The sequence below is a fragment of the Neopsephotus bourkii genome, unplaced genomic scaffold, assembly GCF_033783945.1.
Source record: "Neopsephotus bourkii isolate Nb327-2 ecotype Australia unplaced genomic scaffold, CSIRO-AGI_Nbou_v1 NB_1760, whole genome shotgun sequence".
Classification (NCBI taxonomy): Eukaryota; Metazoa; Chordata; class Aves; order Psittaciformes; family Psittacidae; genus Neopsephotus; species Neopsephotus bourkii.
Window position 1 is genome coordinate 8095027 of NW_026902234.1, and position 15464 is coordinate 8110490.

Here is a 15464-nt window from a genome sequence, read left to right on the forward strand (position 1 = left end):
TGATCAGCAGATGAACCAAGCCAGCCACAGATCAATGTCATTGATTGAAAAATGTGTAGGACATGGCAGATGGAAGTAGCAGCTTGCTGCTACTAGTGGCAGCTTTCTGGGAAGTGACAGAGAAGGGCTCCCAAATCTATACCTCCCTTCCCTGCTTGTACTGGGTTTTAAGTCTGGATGGATGAATGTACCATAGGATATGATGGAAGTGTGACTGCCCAACCACTGACAGAATGGGACTGTATCAGTAGAATTTTTTCTTGCTGAATTGTTCTGTTAACCCTGAAATGGAGTTAGCACAGCTGGAAGAGAGAGCCAGCAAAAACCAAAACTTGGGTTGTTGATATGTGGAGTTGTGTGTCTGGCTGAACACAGCACTGCTGCATACATCTGGGTGAGGACAGGATGATCCTGCTTCTGCTGAAGGCATGCCTGTAGTCTACTGTCAGCAGCTCAACCAGGTATTTGAAGAGATTAGGAGCATATCTCATTTAAATACAGCAAGAGGAAAGAGTATTATTTATTTAACTGAAATTTTGGGTGTTACTGAAATCTTTTATTCCCATGTTCGTTCAAAACAGATGGCTGAAGCAGAAAGTATTGCCCACAAGAAGCAGTATGGATTCAGTTCAAGTTCAGAGTAGATGTCTGCAATTTGTATTCAGCATAGCTCTAGTGTTTCTGCTCCTTTCATCACTGTGGTTCTTGTCGGGAAATTTTTTTGTTCTATTGAGGAAATATTGAGGAGGTTGCTTTAGAAAGCATCAGGTAGGTGGGAGCTTTCAACCGGGGCACTTTGGTATGTAATGTAAGGAGCATATTTGTCATATTTTACATATTTGTGGTTAAATGGTGAATTTGAGAGAAGAAAAACTTGACAATTTGGACTGACTTAAGCGTGACAGTTATGCATATATATAGCAGAACAATTCTCCCCCCCTTCCTTCAGTGGTTCTCAGTCTGAAAGCAGCAGTGATTATCAAGCTATACTCTAATTAGTCTACTATGTTGTTATACTGGAGTTATTTACTCTTAATGAAAAACATATATACATATATATGTACATATATATATACACATATATATGTGTATGCTATGAGGAATGAAATAAGCTCCTCACTTTGGCTTTGCACCTCTGCAGTTTTAATTCCACAGTTAAACCAGCACATCCCTTTAACATGCAGACAGGCCTGTCAGAAGTATAGGTTCAATACCATATGTGCAAATTAGTGCTTTTACAACTACAGTAATTAGCTAAAACAACAACAAAAAATAACATCCCTCCAACGTGGCTATTCCAATAAAATATACAGCAAAGACTAAATAAGCCCTGTGCTGCATGCTAAGGCTTAGCTACTAATTGTTTTTCACATGTTCAAAGAAAGGGTTTCTCTTCCCCCAAATACACACTTCTGTTTCCACCACTACCTACCTTCCTCCTTTGTACATAGCCAGGGAATGCTACCTTTGAGCAGTCCTAACTGAACTAAGGTTTCATTTGAAACATTTATTTTGCTGTTGGCTTTTGAAAAAGATGAAACTTTGATTTACTGGGGAGACAGGTAAATACCACTGCCTGCGCAGACAGCCAGTCCCATCCAGAGTAGCACCAGAAGGCCTACTGAAGATGCTTCAAGTTCAGCATAAGGAAATTATATTAATGTAAGATTTGCTTGGCAGAAAGAAACAAGCATGCTTGACTTTTTTGGGTGAAGTAAGTCTTTTAGGTCCTTCTTCTAGTGTAGATACAGCTGTATCAAGGAACACTTCTTCAGCATTTTTAAACACCATGGGTCCTTTTACTGTACTGCTGAAGTTTTCCATGGTTCCTCGCAAAAGTAAGGCTGACAACATGTATATTCTTTTCATACACAGGAAACTTCTGGTTTAGACAAAAAGGTAAGATTTTTTACTCAGCTACCTAAAGCACATCTAGTAAATACTGATACTGTTCTTTTATTGATGAGGCTTGCGATTTGGATGGGACATATGATACATACAAGAAATAAATGATTTTAAAAAGTATAAATATATCTGTTAAAATGACAGAAGAAAAACATCAGTTACTCATTTCCTGCTTGCTCAGGAAAATCTCCTAGCAGTTCAGATTTGTAAGTAGTAAGCATTTCAGGCTTATCACGGTTCTAAATACAGGCACAGGATTCCTAGGTACTTACAATTGACCTCTACTATTCAAAGACTAATGCTTTCATCATGGTTGTTGGTTGAGAGTAAAATGTGTTTGAGTCCCATATTCCAAAACTCATAATTACCAGCCAAACCACATCTCTCCTAGTGGTAGATGGGATGTACTCCAGAGATGCACACTGCTGTGGTTTCACATGGGATCACTGAGCAACTTTCTAAGGATGAGCTCTAAAAACTATCAGATCATGGCCCTGTAGGTGGGTGGGTGCTACCAGAGGAGAAAGGTAAGCAGACAGCCGAAAACTGATCAATCTGATGAAATTTTCTGGGTGGCTGGTGCTTTACAAAAGCTCTGTTGTCAAAAACTACTTGGCAAACATGGGGTCACTCATGTCACACATAGCCTTGCAAGGAGCCTTCCACACCAAAGGCACATGCCTATGGTGTTGTCTTCTCTATTGAAAGGGCACACAGCCTGTTTCTTCTTCACAGGCTTCAATTTCAGCTCAATTCAGATCTAGCAGTGTCTCTTACCTTCACAGCTGAAAAAATGCTTCATGTGGAACAAAGTTCCATTCTCCTTTGGAGAAGCCGATCTTTTAAGATGCAGCTGTCTAGCCAGTTCTGCATTCAGAGGTATTAAAATAAATGCAGCCACAAGAACTAAGTAGATACATGCTTAACTGCAATTAAAAGCCAGCAGTCTACACGGAAATATTGTAAAGTAGTACAACATTCTGCATTTCTTAAGTGGCCCTTCCCTTCAAACCTGGAGGTCTGTATGATGGACTTCAAAGAATGTTATAAACATTAATCACTTGAAAGAGAAGGATATGCAAGAGTTTGATACATAACTATGTTATTATTCAGTTCAAATATTCATGTCTCTGACTATGCCTAATCTGACTATGCCTGATCTCTTTTGCAAATCTATGGCTAATATAGTTGACAACCAGAGAGCTCCAGCCAGAAAATGGGTTAGATATCTATTATCTCAACATGCAGGCATTTGTTCTAACCAGCAGTTGCCAAGCTACCCACCAAAGTGGTATCTTGCATTGCACCTTGTGTCCTTGCACATACTGCCAGTTAGTTCAGTGCACTCTATTACTTCTATTTCATCATTCAAAGTTCTAGTCTTACATTTAATTATTGATAAACAACCATGCAGTGCATATGGGTAAAAAAAAAAAACCCAACAAACTAAGGGCTAAAAACTATCAGGCTGAAAGAAGGTTGTTATAGTAATCCTGAAGAATGTTTATAAGCTCTACCTGATGCATGAGTTTTATTAATAACGTTGGAGAAAAAGAAGGGGGTATTTGCTAACAGTCCCAAACCGAGAGATGCTGCGCCACATCAATACACAAGGCACAACAGAGTAGCATAGTGAAAAGGTTGGAGTAGCAGAGACATGATGATATTTAGAATAACAAGGATAAATATAAAAATATATATTTCAACAGCAAGAAGCATGATACAATTGCTGACAAATGTGTAATAGGGTTATAGGGTCTCAATGCAGATCCTAACATACAGTTTTGTATTTTACCTTGTAAATCCCCGTAAGATGTATTCATGTGCTTGAAGTAATCCGTGTGTTAAATGCCAAGACTCATAAAACTGGAAATGTAACTAGATTTACTGTATGAGAAGCCAGCTGAGGAGACAGTAGCAGACTTATTTGGCTAGAGGTCATCTTTGTGAAAGGGCTTGGTTTGAAAGAGAGACCCTACCACCACTCCTAGTAGTGTATGCAAACTATAAATCACTCTTATTAAAAATGTTCATTGTACTTTTTATTGGAATTTGCATTGTCCTAACTTGTAGGTATTGCTCTAAGACTTTTTCTTAGTATATTGAAAAGCCTGTAATGCTTGGGGTCTTCTCTATGAAGCGGTCAAGTTTGCTTTTCATTTTCCTTGTATAAATTCTACAAATAGAGAAGTTCCTTACAGAGCTCAGTTTTTCTAAGTAGTGTCTTTCATGTCCTTTCCAGTTCTTCAGCTTCCTGCCTTAAATGTGAATATCAAAGCTGGATACAGTTTTCTAACCTCAGTTTTGCTAATGTCATACACAGAGATGACTGCTCTCTCCTTCAGTAGTGAATAAAGCCAGGGATTACTCTGGCTTTTCTTGAGCTGAGATGTGCTTACTCTGTGTTTGTGGAGGGAGATGTGCTTTGGGAGTAAAGAAAATTTTATGAGAAAATCATGTGCAGTGCATAGTGGTAACTTTTGTCTAGCTAAATGTACAAGAAGTGGCTGTTTAGTTCCAGAGATGCTAGGGAAATACAACCTTGGTTGTTTCATGTGGTTTATGTTCAGAAGACTTGAATGCTTTACTAAGCTCTCAATTTATGGCTAGTGGAGAAATATAATTTGTTCCTCTCATAGTTTTAAAACCTGTTCCTTCAAGATTAAAATTAATTCTCTTATTAACTACTTCAGGCTTGAAGTAAGAGGTCTGTGGCTTTCATTCCTCTTTTCAGACTGAAGGGTTGGATTGGTTTCCCAAATATCAGACTAGAACCATGTGTGTCTGTCCAGCTTTTTCTTCTAAGCCTCCTGCTTCTGTCCCAGTCTTCTAAGTAATGTACTTGGTAGTTCCCATGGTGTGACTGTAGCATTCTTGTAAAGACCTGAAGAAGATGTAATGCTGGGTGACTTTTGAATGTAAGAGAACATAAGTACTGTGTTTTGTGCTGAGGTGTTAATAATCTTATCAGGGCAGTGAACTGATAAAATAGCTTTTGTTTCTAATTCTGTAGAGGAATTAAAAAAAGCCACAGATCTGGGAATGCATATTCAGCTGAAGTAATCAGTCATTAAGACACATTGTACAATTGTAAACTCATTTAAAAATAAATGTTTGTTTCCTCTACAAGCACAATAAGCAGTTGTGGTAATCTTCAATGCTTGTTCACGAATTTCCTCTGTATTTGAGGAAACTGGTGTTAAAAGTCTGTCAAAGTGGTTTGGGAATTAAGAGCCTTGGCTCATGGAACCATCCTCAATCCAGCCAGCCTTATCCAAAGCATGCATGTCTTTAGACTGGTACAATTCATAGAATGCAATGACTGGAGTCAGGGCAGGACGTTTGGAAACAGCAGAGTGGTGAATATCTTTGTCCATTGGTGTTTATCAGCTCACTGATACGAAGAGAAAACCACTATTTACGAAAGGAGCAATTCCATTGGTAATTGATATGAAGTGCAGGGAGAGGGAAGAGAGAGTTAGCCAACAGCATTTTGCTCAGACTTGTATCTAATCAATATGAGAACACACTGGTAGTTGTAACTTTAAACTAGTTTTTAACGGTGTAAATGTCTCTACTGAGCAGCACATAATAGAGAAGTAGTATTTTTTTAAAGCATAATTAAAAACATTAGACAGTTTCATTCTCCATAACTAGAATGTGTGAAAGTTGCATTTGTGTTTTCTAACATGCATCTGAGCTTCAATTTATTTCTCTAGGAGGTTACACATGGAGTCTTTTTGTTTCTTTATATTTCACCTCCGCCTTCTGTAATGTCTGGAAGTATATAATCTTTGCCTTTCTTCTCATAGTCTTCAAAATTAACAACCATCCTTCAATTTCTAAATGGTAGCTACTGCATCTGCTCAGAATCTGACTGTGCTGTGTGAAACGCAAATAGGAAACCAAATGGTTTGTTCAGCTCCACAGGATCCATTTCCAGGTTTGGGATCAGAAGCAAAAGACGAATACAAGCAGATGGGATTATGTAGAAACAATGAAACCTTTTTGTGCTAGCTGAAAAGGTGTTAATAGTAAATAATTTCTCAAAGTAGCATTATGCTAAATTTTTTTGTGATCTTGGTATCACAACCAATAAATATCCATAAAATACTTGTGTTCTCTATATTTTTTTCTTACAGTAATTCTGCCATCCAAAGTAAACTGGGCTTGCTTATGTTTTTTTAAAGCTGATGTTCAGTTTTGACTGATATGGCTATTGCTGGTTCTGGTGGAAGGTCAATACCTCAGGACAGAAGTTCTGATTCAGTTTGGTTCAGTGAAGGAAAAAAAATGTGGCTTGAGCCTGTTTTGGGTTTGTTTGGATATTTTTTTACTGTTTCCTAGAAGGAGGATTAGGAATTTTTAAGAAAAATGTAATATTTTAGAGCTTACCCTGACATTTAACCACCTATCTGTAGGATATTGTTTTGATCAGGACATCTGCAGGGGGTCACTTTTGTCTGATACTGCAAAAAGAATTGGCAATATACTTGCTTTCTCTCCTTTTCCTGTTGTAACTTTGTTGGACATAGGTTGTCCAACTTTTTATGTGAGACTCGATGCAGATTCTTAGCTTATTGCACCCTTTTGGACTCTCCCATGGTAGAAATAAAACAGCAGAACATTTCCCAACCTTCTTGGACAAGGCAGACTTAGAGTCACCAACAGGGGAGTGAATGAGTCCGTAAAATTGCGTAGGAAGAAAAATTATTTAGCTGCTCTGAAGGTGAGAAAGGACTGCTATCATCACTAGTTTGACCTCTGTGTAACTGAAATGATGAAAATAATTCCATGTCTGTTGCATGAAGTTTGTAAATTCAACTATGACAACATATCCTTTTTTGGAAAGGAAAGCTTTATGCTGCCAAGGCTGTTTAATATAACCACTGTGTAGCATGGGGTTCAGTAACATGCAAACAGGTAAGTTTTACAGTGAAGGATTACTGGAAAGGAATTTTTTTTACCCAAAGGCATAGGGTGGAATCTTTCTGGTTTGACCTGAATTATAGAACTGAGGGCTGTTCACGAGGTTGGCCAGTTCTGTTCATGGCATCCTCTGCTTTTGCCTGCCAGCATTGAGGCTCTGTTTGTCTCTTCTGGATTTCACTAAAGTCCAGTGACAAATGGTTACATGAATGTACAGCAAGGAGACATTTTAAATGTTACGTGTTGGTAGAAAAATGAACCACTTTTACTTGTTTGGGGGTGAGAAGAGAGAACATTAATTCCTTTCCCCCTCCCACCCCCCCCCCCCCCCCCCATGGCTCTCAGGGACATTATAAACATATTCTTGTGAATAAAATACATCCCATATGACTGTGAGAAGTTAAACCAGTTCTTTTATAATTTTTAGGTTTTGCTTAAATAAATTAGATTGCCAAATTGAATCACACTTGGTTTGGATTATATAGGCTCTTGAAACAATAGTTAGAAATGCTGGAAGATAAGCAGCAGATCTAGGATCTTGTCTGAGGTATTTCTGTAACACTAAGAATTCTTCTCATGTTAATTCCAGTAGGAGTATTTACATTTAACCTGACATATGCACAACAGACTTGAAGGATTCTTTTCTTAACTTTTACAGCTCTGACTTGTAAAGGTAATTTAAGGCTATAAGAATATTGCTTCTTAAACTTTTATTTTTGGAACCTCTTAATCTATTTGTAACAGAGAACAAGGTCATACAGTCCCTACAAGCTTTATCCTTATTTCCTGCAAATCTCATTACTGCTCTAGAGCACAAGCAGCCAGTTATGTCTTAGTCCTGGACATCCTGGTAGGATTCAAAGAGGTGCTAATTATGCAACAGGGAGACAGTGAAATGTAGTTTAAGGAATATCTCTGTGCCAGATGCTGAGCTAGAACAGATTGCAAGCTCAGTGACAGCATGCCACAGTGTTAGCAACAAAAAGCTCTTTGAACAAGTAAAAAAGTCCCTTAATCTGATCACCTGTGTCGTACAGTAGCAATAAAATACCTGGCAGTTACCAAAGCTGGCTTTTCCTCCTTTTGCTGCCTGACTACAAGAAAAGTTGACGATCCCATCAGAGCCAGGGGGCTGTGCTGCTGATTGGGGTCAGGACTTTGATGAGGAAGGATTGCTCAGTAGGGCAAATTTCACGTGGGCTGCTGCCTGCATTACCCTTTGCTATGCTCTTGGGTGCTCCTAAATTTAGCAAGGCATTCAAAATCCATAGGCAGGCACCAGGAGCAACAGACTTGGTGAACTGGGTGTGTGGGGGCAGGCACCAGGAGCAACAGACTTGGTGAACTGGGTGTGCGTGGGCAGGCAATAAACAAAGGAAAGCTGAGAGGAAAATAAGGAAAGGCTAGGACCAATTTATGGAAGAGCTTGGAAACATGAAGTTTTCGTATCAGGAAATGTAATTTTCACCTAGATATTTCCTGAAATTTAATAATAATAATTTAATAATAATAGAATTATTTGTGGTGCAGTATTTAATTTTTGGCCTTACAGAAGAAAATGTAGTGCTTGGTCACCTAAATGTCAAATGAAAGTGATAATGCTAACAACTTGAGGAATAAAAGGAAGCAATCTGGCTATGTGTGTTTTCAAGGGGGTGATCTGTTTATCTGATAGGATGAATGATGACATTCCTATAAACCAATCTAGATCAATAGATGCATAATATAATTAGCTTATATTTGATTTTTTTATTTTTTTATTTTTACTTAGTGGCAGATTTGGCACAGTTGCTGCCTCAGGTCTGTTTCTGGATCATCAACTGCTCAGTATTTTGCCAGATTATTGAGAAGGTAAAATAAGTGCTATGCTAATTACATGTGGATCATGCAAATCTGTACATTTCAAATAATTTGGAAGATACAGAAGGAACATAAAGCTAATGTATTTTGGTGGTAGGCAGGTAATTTGCTGCACAGTATCTTGTGAAAAATGGCTTTATGGAGTGGGGAAGGTTAGGCTTGTGTAGACTTGTTTATAAACAAGGGTATCTTGACTTTCGGGGAAGATTTTGGGCAGAGCAGCCAATTATAAAAGGTTAAGAAACAAGGGCACATGATGAAACATTTGCAGGAAGGGAGCACTGCAGGATTTTTGCTGAGGGGACTTTTCCAGAAGGCCTAGGGACTTGGCATCCCTAGCAAGTAAGAACAGAAGAGCCATGTAGGTTAAATGTTACCAAGCACTTAGGCACTGAACCAAGTTACAAAATCATTTCACTAGTGAGGCCAGACATGGACCATGAAAGGTGGCTTGATAGCAGGATGATAGAATCCTAGAATGGTTTGTATTGGAGGACCTTAAAGCTCATCCAGTTCCAACCCCCCTGCCATAGGCAGGGACACCTTCCACTAGAGCAGGGTGCTCAAAGCCCTGTCCAACCTGGCCTTGAACACTGCCAGAGATGACTTGCCTTTGTAGTTCTGGCAATCCGTCTGCAGCCCTTATGACTTAGTGTGTGCCCCTTGGGCAGCATGCAGGTGTGGGTGCTGCTGGCTGTGCTCTGGAGTGGCTCTGCCTGAAGGTCTGGCTCCATGCCAGGGTAATGCTGTCCTCAGAAGATTGGTGTTAGATCCCTAAGGTCAGGTCTGTGCTACCTCCTGGGCCACTGCAGTGCTGTTACGTTCCTTGTAAATCATCTGTGGACAAGCTGTGCACAAATACAGGGTCCTGAAGGAATGTTTCTAAAGGATTGGGAATGCAGCTTTTCTAATTTGAGGAGCTGATTTTATGTACATATGTTTCTGTATAAAAGAGAAATTATATTAACTTATAATTACATATTAATCACATGTAATAATTGTAATTAATACCCACGGTAACTGTAATTAATATGTAATAATTACAAGTAAGAATGTCTTGGATGCAGATTTTTTTTAATGTAACTCCTTTCTGTTGTGAACCGGCAGCAACTATCCTGGGAAAAATCCTGCTCCTCAGTCACTGGCATTTGCATAAAATCATTAATCACTCCTCCCGCTTGTTTTGCGGCAGCACTGGGCTGAACATTGCAGTGCTGTGCAGCAGGGCACATGGAGCAGCCCCTCCTGCTCCGTGAGGGACGGCAGGAGGCAGCCCCAGATAGATGAATAGCTCCTTTTTCTTTTCTGTCCAGCAGTACAATCTAACAAACTGGAGTGAAATTCTTATTTATGCCAAGGCTTCCCGGCTGCTTCAGTAATTCAAAGAGTGACGTGTCCGAGTTGCCTGGCTGTTAACTTTTCACTTGCCAGCTCTCAGAAAGCTGGCTGGGGTGTCCGGTTACATCCTCACTGAAGTCCTGACATTCACTTTGCTGTACAAATTAAAAATAGCAGCTGCTGTTGATTTCAGTGTATCAGATGATTGCAGCAGAGCAGAAAGCGTGTGGGCTGCTGTCCTTCCTCCTGAGGACACTCGCTGGTGCTAACTTTTAAGTACTCTTATGTCTTAGGAGCACAAAAAAAGAGAAGAAAATGGTTTGTGGGTGTACAAGAGGAGGAGGAAGGGTAGGAAAGGGAAGAAGGCTTGGTCAGTTATTTGAAATGTGATTCGTTTTTCACTTACATTTAACTAGGTATTCAAAAAAGGGTTACTTGGACAGTTAATGATACTGTCAATGGGCACCGCATTAACACAAAATACACAGAAGCTTGTGCTGACTTTGAGGTCACGGTGTGACTGATTTTGGTTTTAGTACACTTTTTTGTGGGATTACTTGTGCTTTAGATTTCAGAGCTTTCCCTCCAAGCAATTGAAAGGCAAATGGTTGAAGGAATGTATAGTGGCAGTGACACATCTGTAGAGTTTTACCTGTCATTCTTCAATGGGAACAAAGAAAATAACCATCAGAGACAAAAAAATGGATTTCTAAAAGCTGAATGCAATGCTCCTTGGTACTATGTGAATGTTCTGCAGTTTGGATAGGACAAATGTAGAACAAATAGCTCCTGGGGCAGGCAGCCTGGTCAAGAAAACCACTGTCCCAGGAAAGAGTGGAATATTAAACTGCTGTTGTGATTTCATTAGAAAAATTAATGAGGTTATAAATGTACTGCATAATTTGAGCTTCCTCTTATTTGCGGCACTGGGAGGTTTTATTACAGTTGCCTCAGACAAATGGACTTTGCTCTTTCTGATTCCTTCACCTTTATGTGAACCATTGGCCACAGTATAATATGGGTCTGGAGACCTTGGCAGAAAGCAGCTAAGTTAGAGAAACCTGAATTGCAGCTTCCCACAATCAGTGAAGGAAAGAAACACACTGAAAAGTGCTTGTGGTACCAGTTATTTCTTCTAGTATATAATGTTAATTATATGAGCCTTCCCAGTGAAGCATCAAGGATTGCTTCCCAGGGCTGGAGCCATCAAGTCCAGCTTAAGTGTTTCTGTCAACACCTAAACCCCAAATACAAATTTCTTAAACATCTGTGCAATTCCTGTCCCTAGCTGGGCCATCTGAACTCTTACAAACTACAAGAATCTTTTTCTTCCCTTAAGGATACCCAGACCTATGTGTTTATAGAACCGAGATGCTTGTTATTCAGCCTGCACTTTGGTAATGAAAAAAAATCACCTGACAAGAAGGCTGTGGGATAAGAGTTGTAGTGTGCTCCATTGTTCTTTGGGATTTAACAGTTTAGTGCAATAGCGAGCAGTGTGGGAGACATAGGTCTAATTTCAACCCATCTTGCAGGTAAATTAAATAGGAAGAGATGTTGCCTGAGGGATCTATCATTCACATTCTCTTGGAATTATTTTGTGAAAAGGGTGATTTTCTTGCTCACAGGAAAGAAAGAAAAGCTCCTAAGGGCTAGGTCATACCCCAGGAGAAGTGGTGTCTGGTCTTCAGCACCCCTGCACAGCTGACATGCTCAGAAATTGGCATTTCTAGTTTGTGACTGGACCCAGTCTAAAGGCTACGGGTTGTTCTGTGGTTTTGTTTCTTTTCTGGGTATTGTGTGAACAGGGAGGTGTGTAGCTCACCCTCCCGCCCACCCCCCGAAAGGTGGTGGTAGTTACACTGAACTGATTAAATGTTAACAATACTTTAGTAATTTAAGCTAGCAGTTAAAAACTACCTGTATTATTCCTTCCTGGGGAAGGAAGAATGGATTGCCAAAAACATTGGAGAGAAGTAAGATTCTTTGGTACACTTGAATGAAGTGTTTGTGTAGAAAGATCAGCCCTGCCTGAAGAAGTGCTGTCTGACCACAATGCAGACATCTTTGTTGCACGGTTTAATGTACTTCAGCTTGGGATCATCAGCTCAACATACCTTCAGATATTGAGCTGCACAGGACATTCGTTCTCTTCAGTTTTGTGGCAAGATCATGTTTAAACATTGCTGAATTTTGGTTTCTTCTCTCCAAGATTATTACAGTCCTGTGATGTTGGGCCTGAAGACTGATCAGGAAGTCCTTGGAGAACTTGTGAAAATGAAAGTTCCAGCTGTGGCAGAGCTGATGGAAAGACATGGAGTCATGTGGACCCTAGTGGTGTCACGCTGGTTTATATGCTTGTTCATTGACATTCTTCCAGTAGAGGTAATTCCCTTATTCTTGTGTAACTCTTAAAAAGTTCTCTTAACACACACATAATTGTTACTTCATTTGAAAATTACCTACTGGAAATCAAGAAGCTGTAATCTGAAATTCTCTCCTTTCCTGCAGACTGTGCTCCGAATATGGGATTGTTTGTTCTATGAAGGATCAAAGATCATCTTCCGCGTGGCCTTAACGTTAATTAAGCAACATCAAGCTTTTATTTTGGAAGCCACGAATTTCCCTGACATCTGTGATAAATTTAAGCAGATCACCAAAGGAACATTTGTGACAGAGTGTCACAGCTTCATGCAGGTATAATTCTTTGTTATCTTTAGTTGTTACCAATAAAAACCAAAACTGACTCAGAAATGTCTTAGTCAAAGGATGGATACGGTTAGGAGTTTCTTAAAAAGATTATTCAAATCCATATATAGAATCCATTCACATTATTGGTTGTTCAGGGGAAAAATTGTTTTGCCCTTTTTACTAGATAAGGCAGGAAGTCTGATGAGAAAATAACTTCAGTGCATTTTTCAGTGAGCTATGATTTCTGTTCCTATGCATTTTTCAGATGAATGGTAACAGAGTATTGTAGAATAGACACAAAAGTGAATTTTAAACTTGCCTTAATAGATCTTAATAGTGCTAGAATAGAAAATATTCTGCTGAGAAAAAGGTAGCACCAAATTCTTCTTTCCAGACAAAACCAGGAAGGTGAGGGCTGAAGTCTCATGACAATCTGCAAGCTAAGAATTATTCTTGTAAATTATTAATAGCTGGGATACCAAATCTGTATTTAACATTAGATTCAGAGTTTAACTCAGAAGATCTAATTGTAAAAGACAGCAGCTGCAAAAAAATAACAGGAACACATCTGTCATAAATTACATGGCTAACTCCACTACCATTGTTTGCCAAGTGTGTCCAAAACTAGAGCCCAGTAGGTGACTTTCACCCCCAAAAGAGTTTCATGCTCATGTCAGAGCTCTGTGCATAGGTCTGTCATAGGAAGATGTTATTCAGTTTTCATCTTTGCTCATACAGAAGAAAAGTAACTTTAACTTATTGGTGTTTGTGAGTCTTTGAATTAAAGGAACAAAAGACAAATCACAGGTACATCTTAAATTTAGAAGGGAGATGTTTGAGAGGTTTTCTCATTCCATAAAGGGTTTAGAATAAGATATTTTTTTTATTATGTGTTAACTTCCGTGAGAATACCAGTTCAGAGGCTGATACACACACTTAAAAGTTGGACCAGGTTCATTCCAACTGGCTATTAGATGACTTGTCCTTTAAGGACTGGTCCTGTGCCATTTGTCATCACCCTTCCCCCCCCCTTAATTAAATTAGCTACCTTTAGAAATTCAACTGCTTTTTTCTTTTTCACCCTGAATAAACCAGTTTAATTGTGTTGGTTACTGTATCAAGGGGGCTTTTAGGGCAATTAAATGACATTAGGTTAGGTTCTTAGGTAACTTTGAAACACATACTTTTGGGTTTGGACTTTTTTTCTTCAGTACAGATACCAGTGCTAGTTGACACAATGACAGTTGAGTATTTTATGTGTCTCTCTCCCTGAACAAAACCTGAATTGTTAGTTTAATGCAGTGCAGGCTTCTTTACCAGAATGCTGTTCAGACTGGCTCATTTATAATCTTGTCTCCACAGCTGTCAGTTACAACTGTAGAAAACTGAGGGGCCCACATACCTGAATTGTAGATTAAAGTGCATAAACTTACCGCTTGCTTCACAGTTTATTCAGCCAGAAGCTTCAGGTGAAGCAGTGCAAACAAATGTATTGTTGAGCAAGATGTCAAAGCAAAAATAGATGATTACAGCTGTGTGATGGCATTTGAAATGCCTCAAATTCTTACATTACTACCCTGAAAGCCTGGTAGAGAAGAAAAGCAAAGGAAATATAGCAAGGGGACTAAGACGGTTTGGTTTGGGTTGAGTAGGAACATACTAGTGTATTTATGTGTGTTCCAGAGCTTGAAAAACCTATGCTAGCACCCCATGAGAAACACACTGGTGCTTTGCAGCATTAACTAGAATGGCTTAATACATTGTAAGTATGCTTGCCATCCACCAACACAAATGCATTCTAAAATAATTTTAATTGGACACTTACATTCAAACTAGCTTTTGTATTGTTGCTCATTTGTTATGAGCTGCAGGTTTACCATGTTTCAGCAGTGTATAAGAAGATGCTGCTCTGTTACAGAGGCCAAAGATCAGTGAGGGTATCGAAGCAGGGATTTTCCACTTCAGAGACTTATGTGAGAATTCCAGCAGATTGTCCAAAGTCAACATTTTAACTAAGAATTTTCTTGCTTTGCCAACAGAAAATATTCACGGACCCTGGAACCTTGTCCATGGCAACAATCAACAAACTCCGAGAGACTTGCAGAGAGAAGTTACTTTCTCAGGGATAACTCATCCCATTTAACCAGGTGGTCAGATACTACAGCAATTGACACATTCCTCTATTTGCACTGACTAAAGCACACTTTAAGCTTTCCATCAGTTAACTGACACGACCAATTTTTCCTGCCTTTCACGTAAGTTTTGTTAACACTGTGTAATGTATGTCAGACTTAGTAACTGGAACTGGTGGTTCTGTTGTTTGTTGTTCTTAAAGTATTTTCAGAATAGAATGTGATCAGTGTCAGGATACTCCTTTTAAAAAAGTCACAGGGCATTTTGTAATGTTAAAACAGGTGTACAAAATCGCATATACTTCCTACTGTGTAACTGTGACACCACTGTCATTTGTACAAAATAAATTAATTCAATTTGTCAGAACCTGTTTCTTGGTGTGAAGAGGGTAAAACAGCTGATCTCATTCCTGGCTGGAATACAAACATCTTCCTTTTTCCTTGCAGCTGCCACTTAAGGAATTCAATAAATACAGCAAAGTGCAGGGCAAGACAGCAATGAGGAATGCAATCTTCACTAGCAGTTACTCTATGCAATGTATAACAGCTCTTCAGGTAAAGGCAGCAGGGAACATGTTGAAGTCCAGGCTATGGAAAGCTGCAGAAACA

At 39.2% G+C, this 15464-nt stretch overlaps 1 protein-coding gene across 1 annotated transcript in view; it reads left to right on the top strand.

Moving 5' to 3' along the window:
- GRTP1 (growth hormone regulated TBC protein 1) overlaps positions 1-15222 on the top strand; it is a 36670-nt gene extending 21448 nt beyond the window's left edge. The window contains exons 6-8 of the mRNA XM_061377740.1: positions 12245-12417; positions 12544-12729; positions 14763-15222. Of these exons, the coding sequence (XP_061233724.1) occupies positions 12245-12417; positions 12544-12729; positions 14763-14852 (449 nt within the window). The 3' untranslated portion in view covers positions 14853-15222. The remainder of the gene's footprint in view (positions 1-12244; positions 12418-12543; positions 12730-14762) is intronic.
- The last annotated feature ends 242 nt before the right edge of the window (positions 15223-15464 follow it).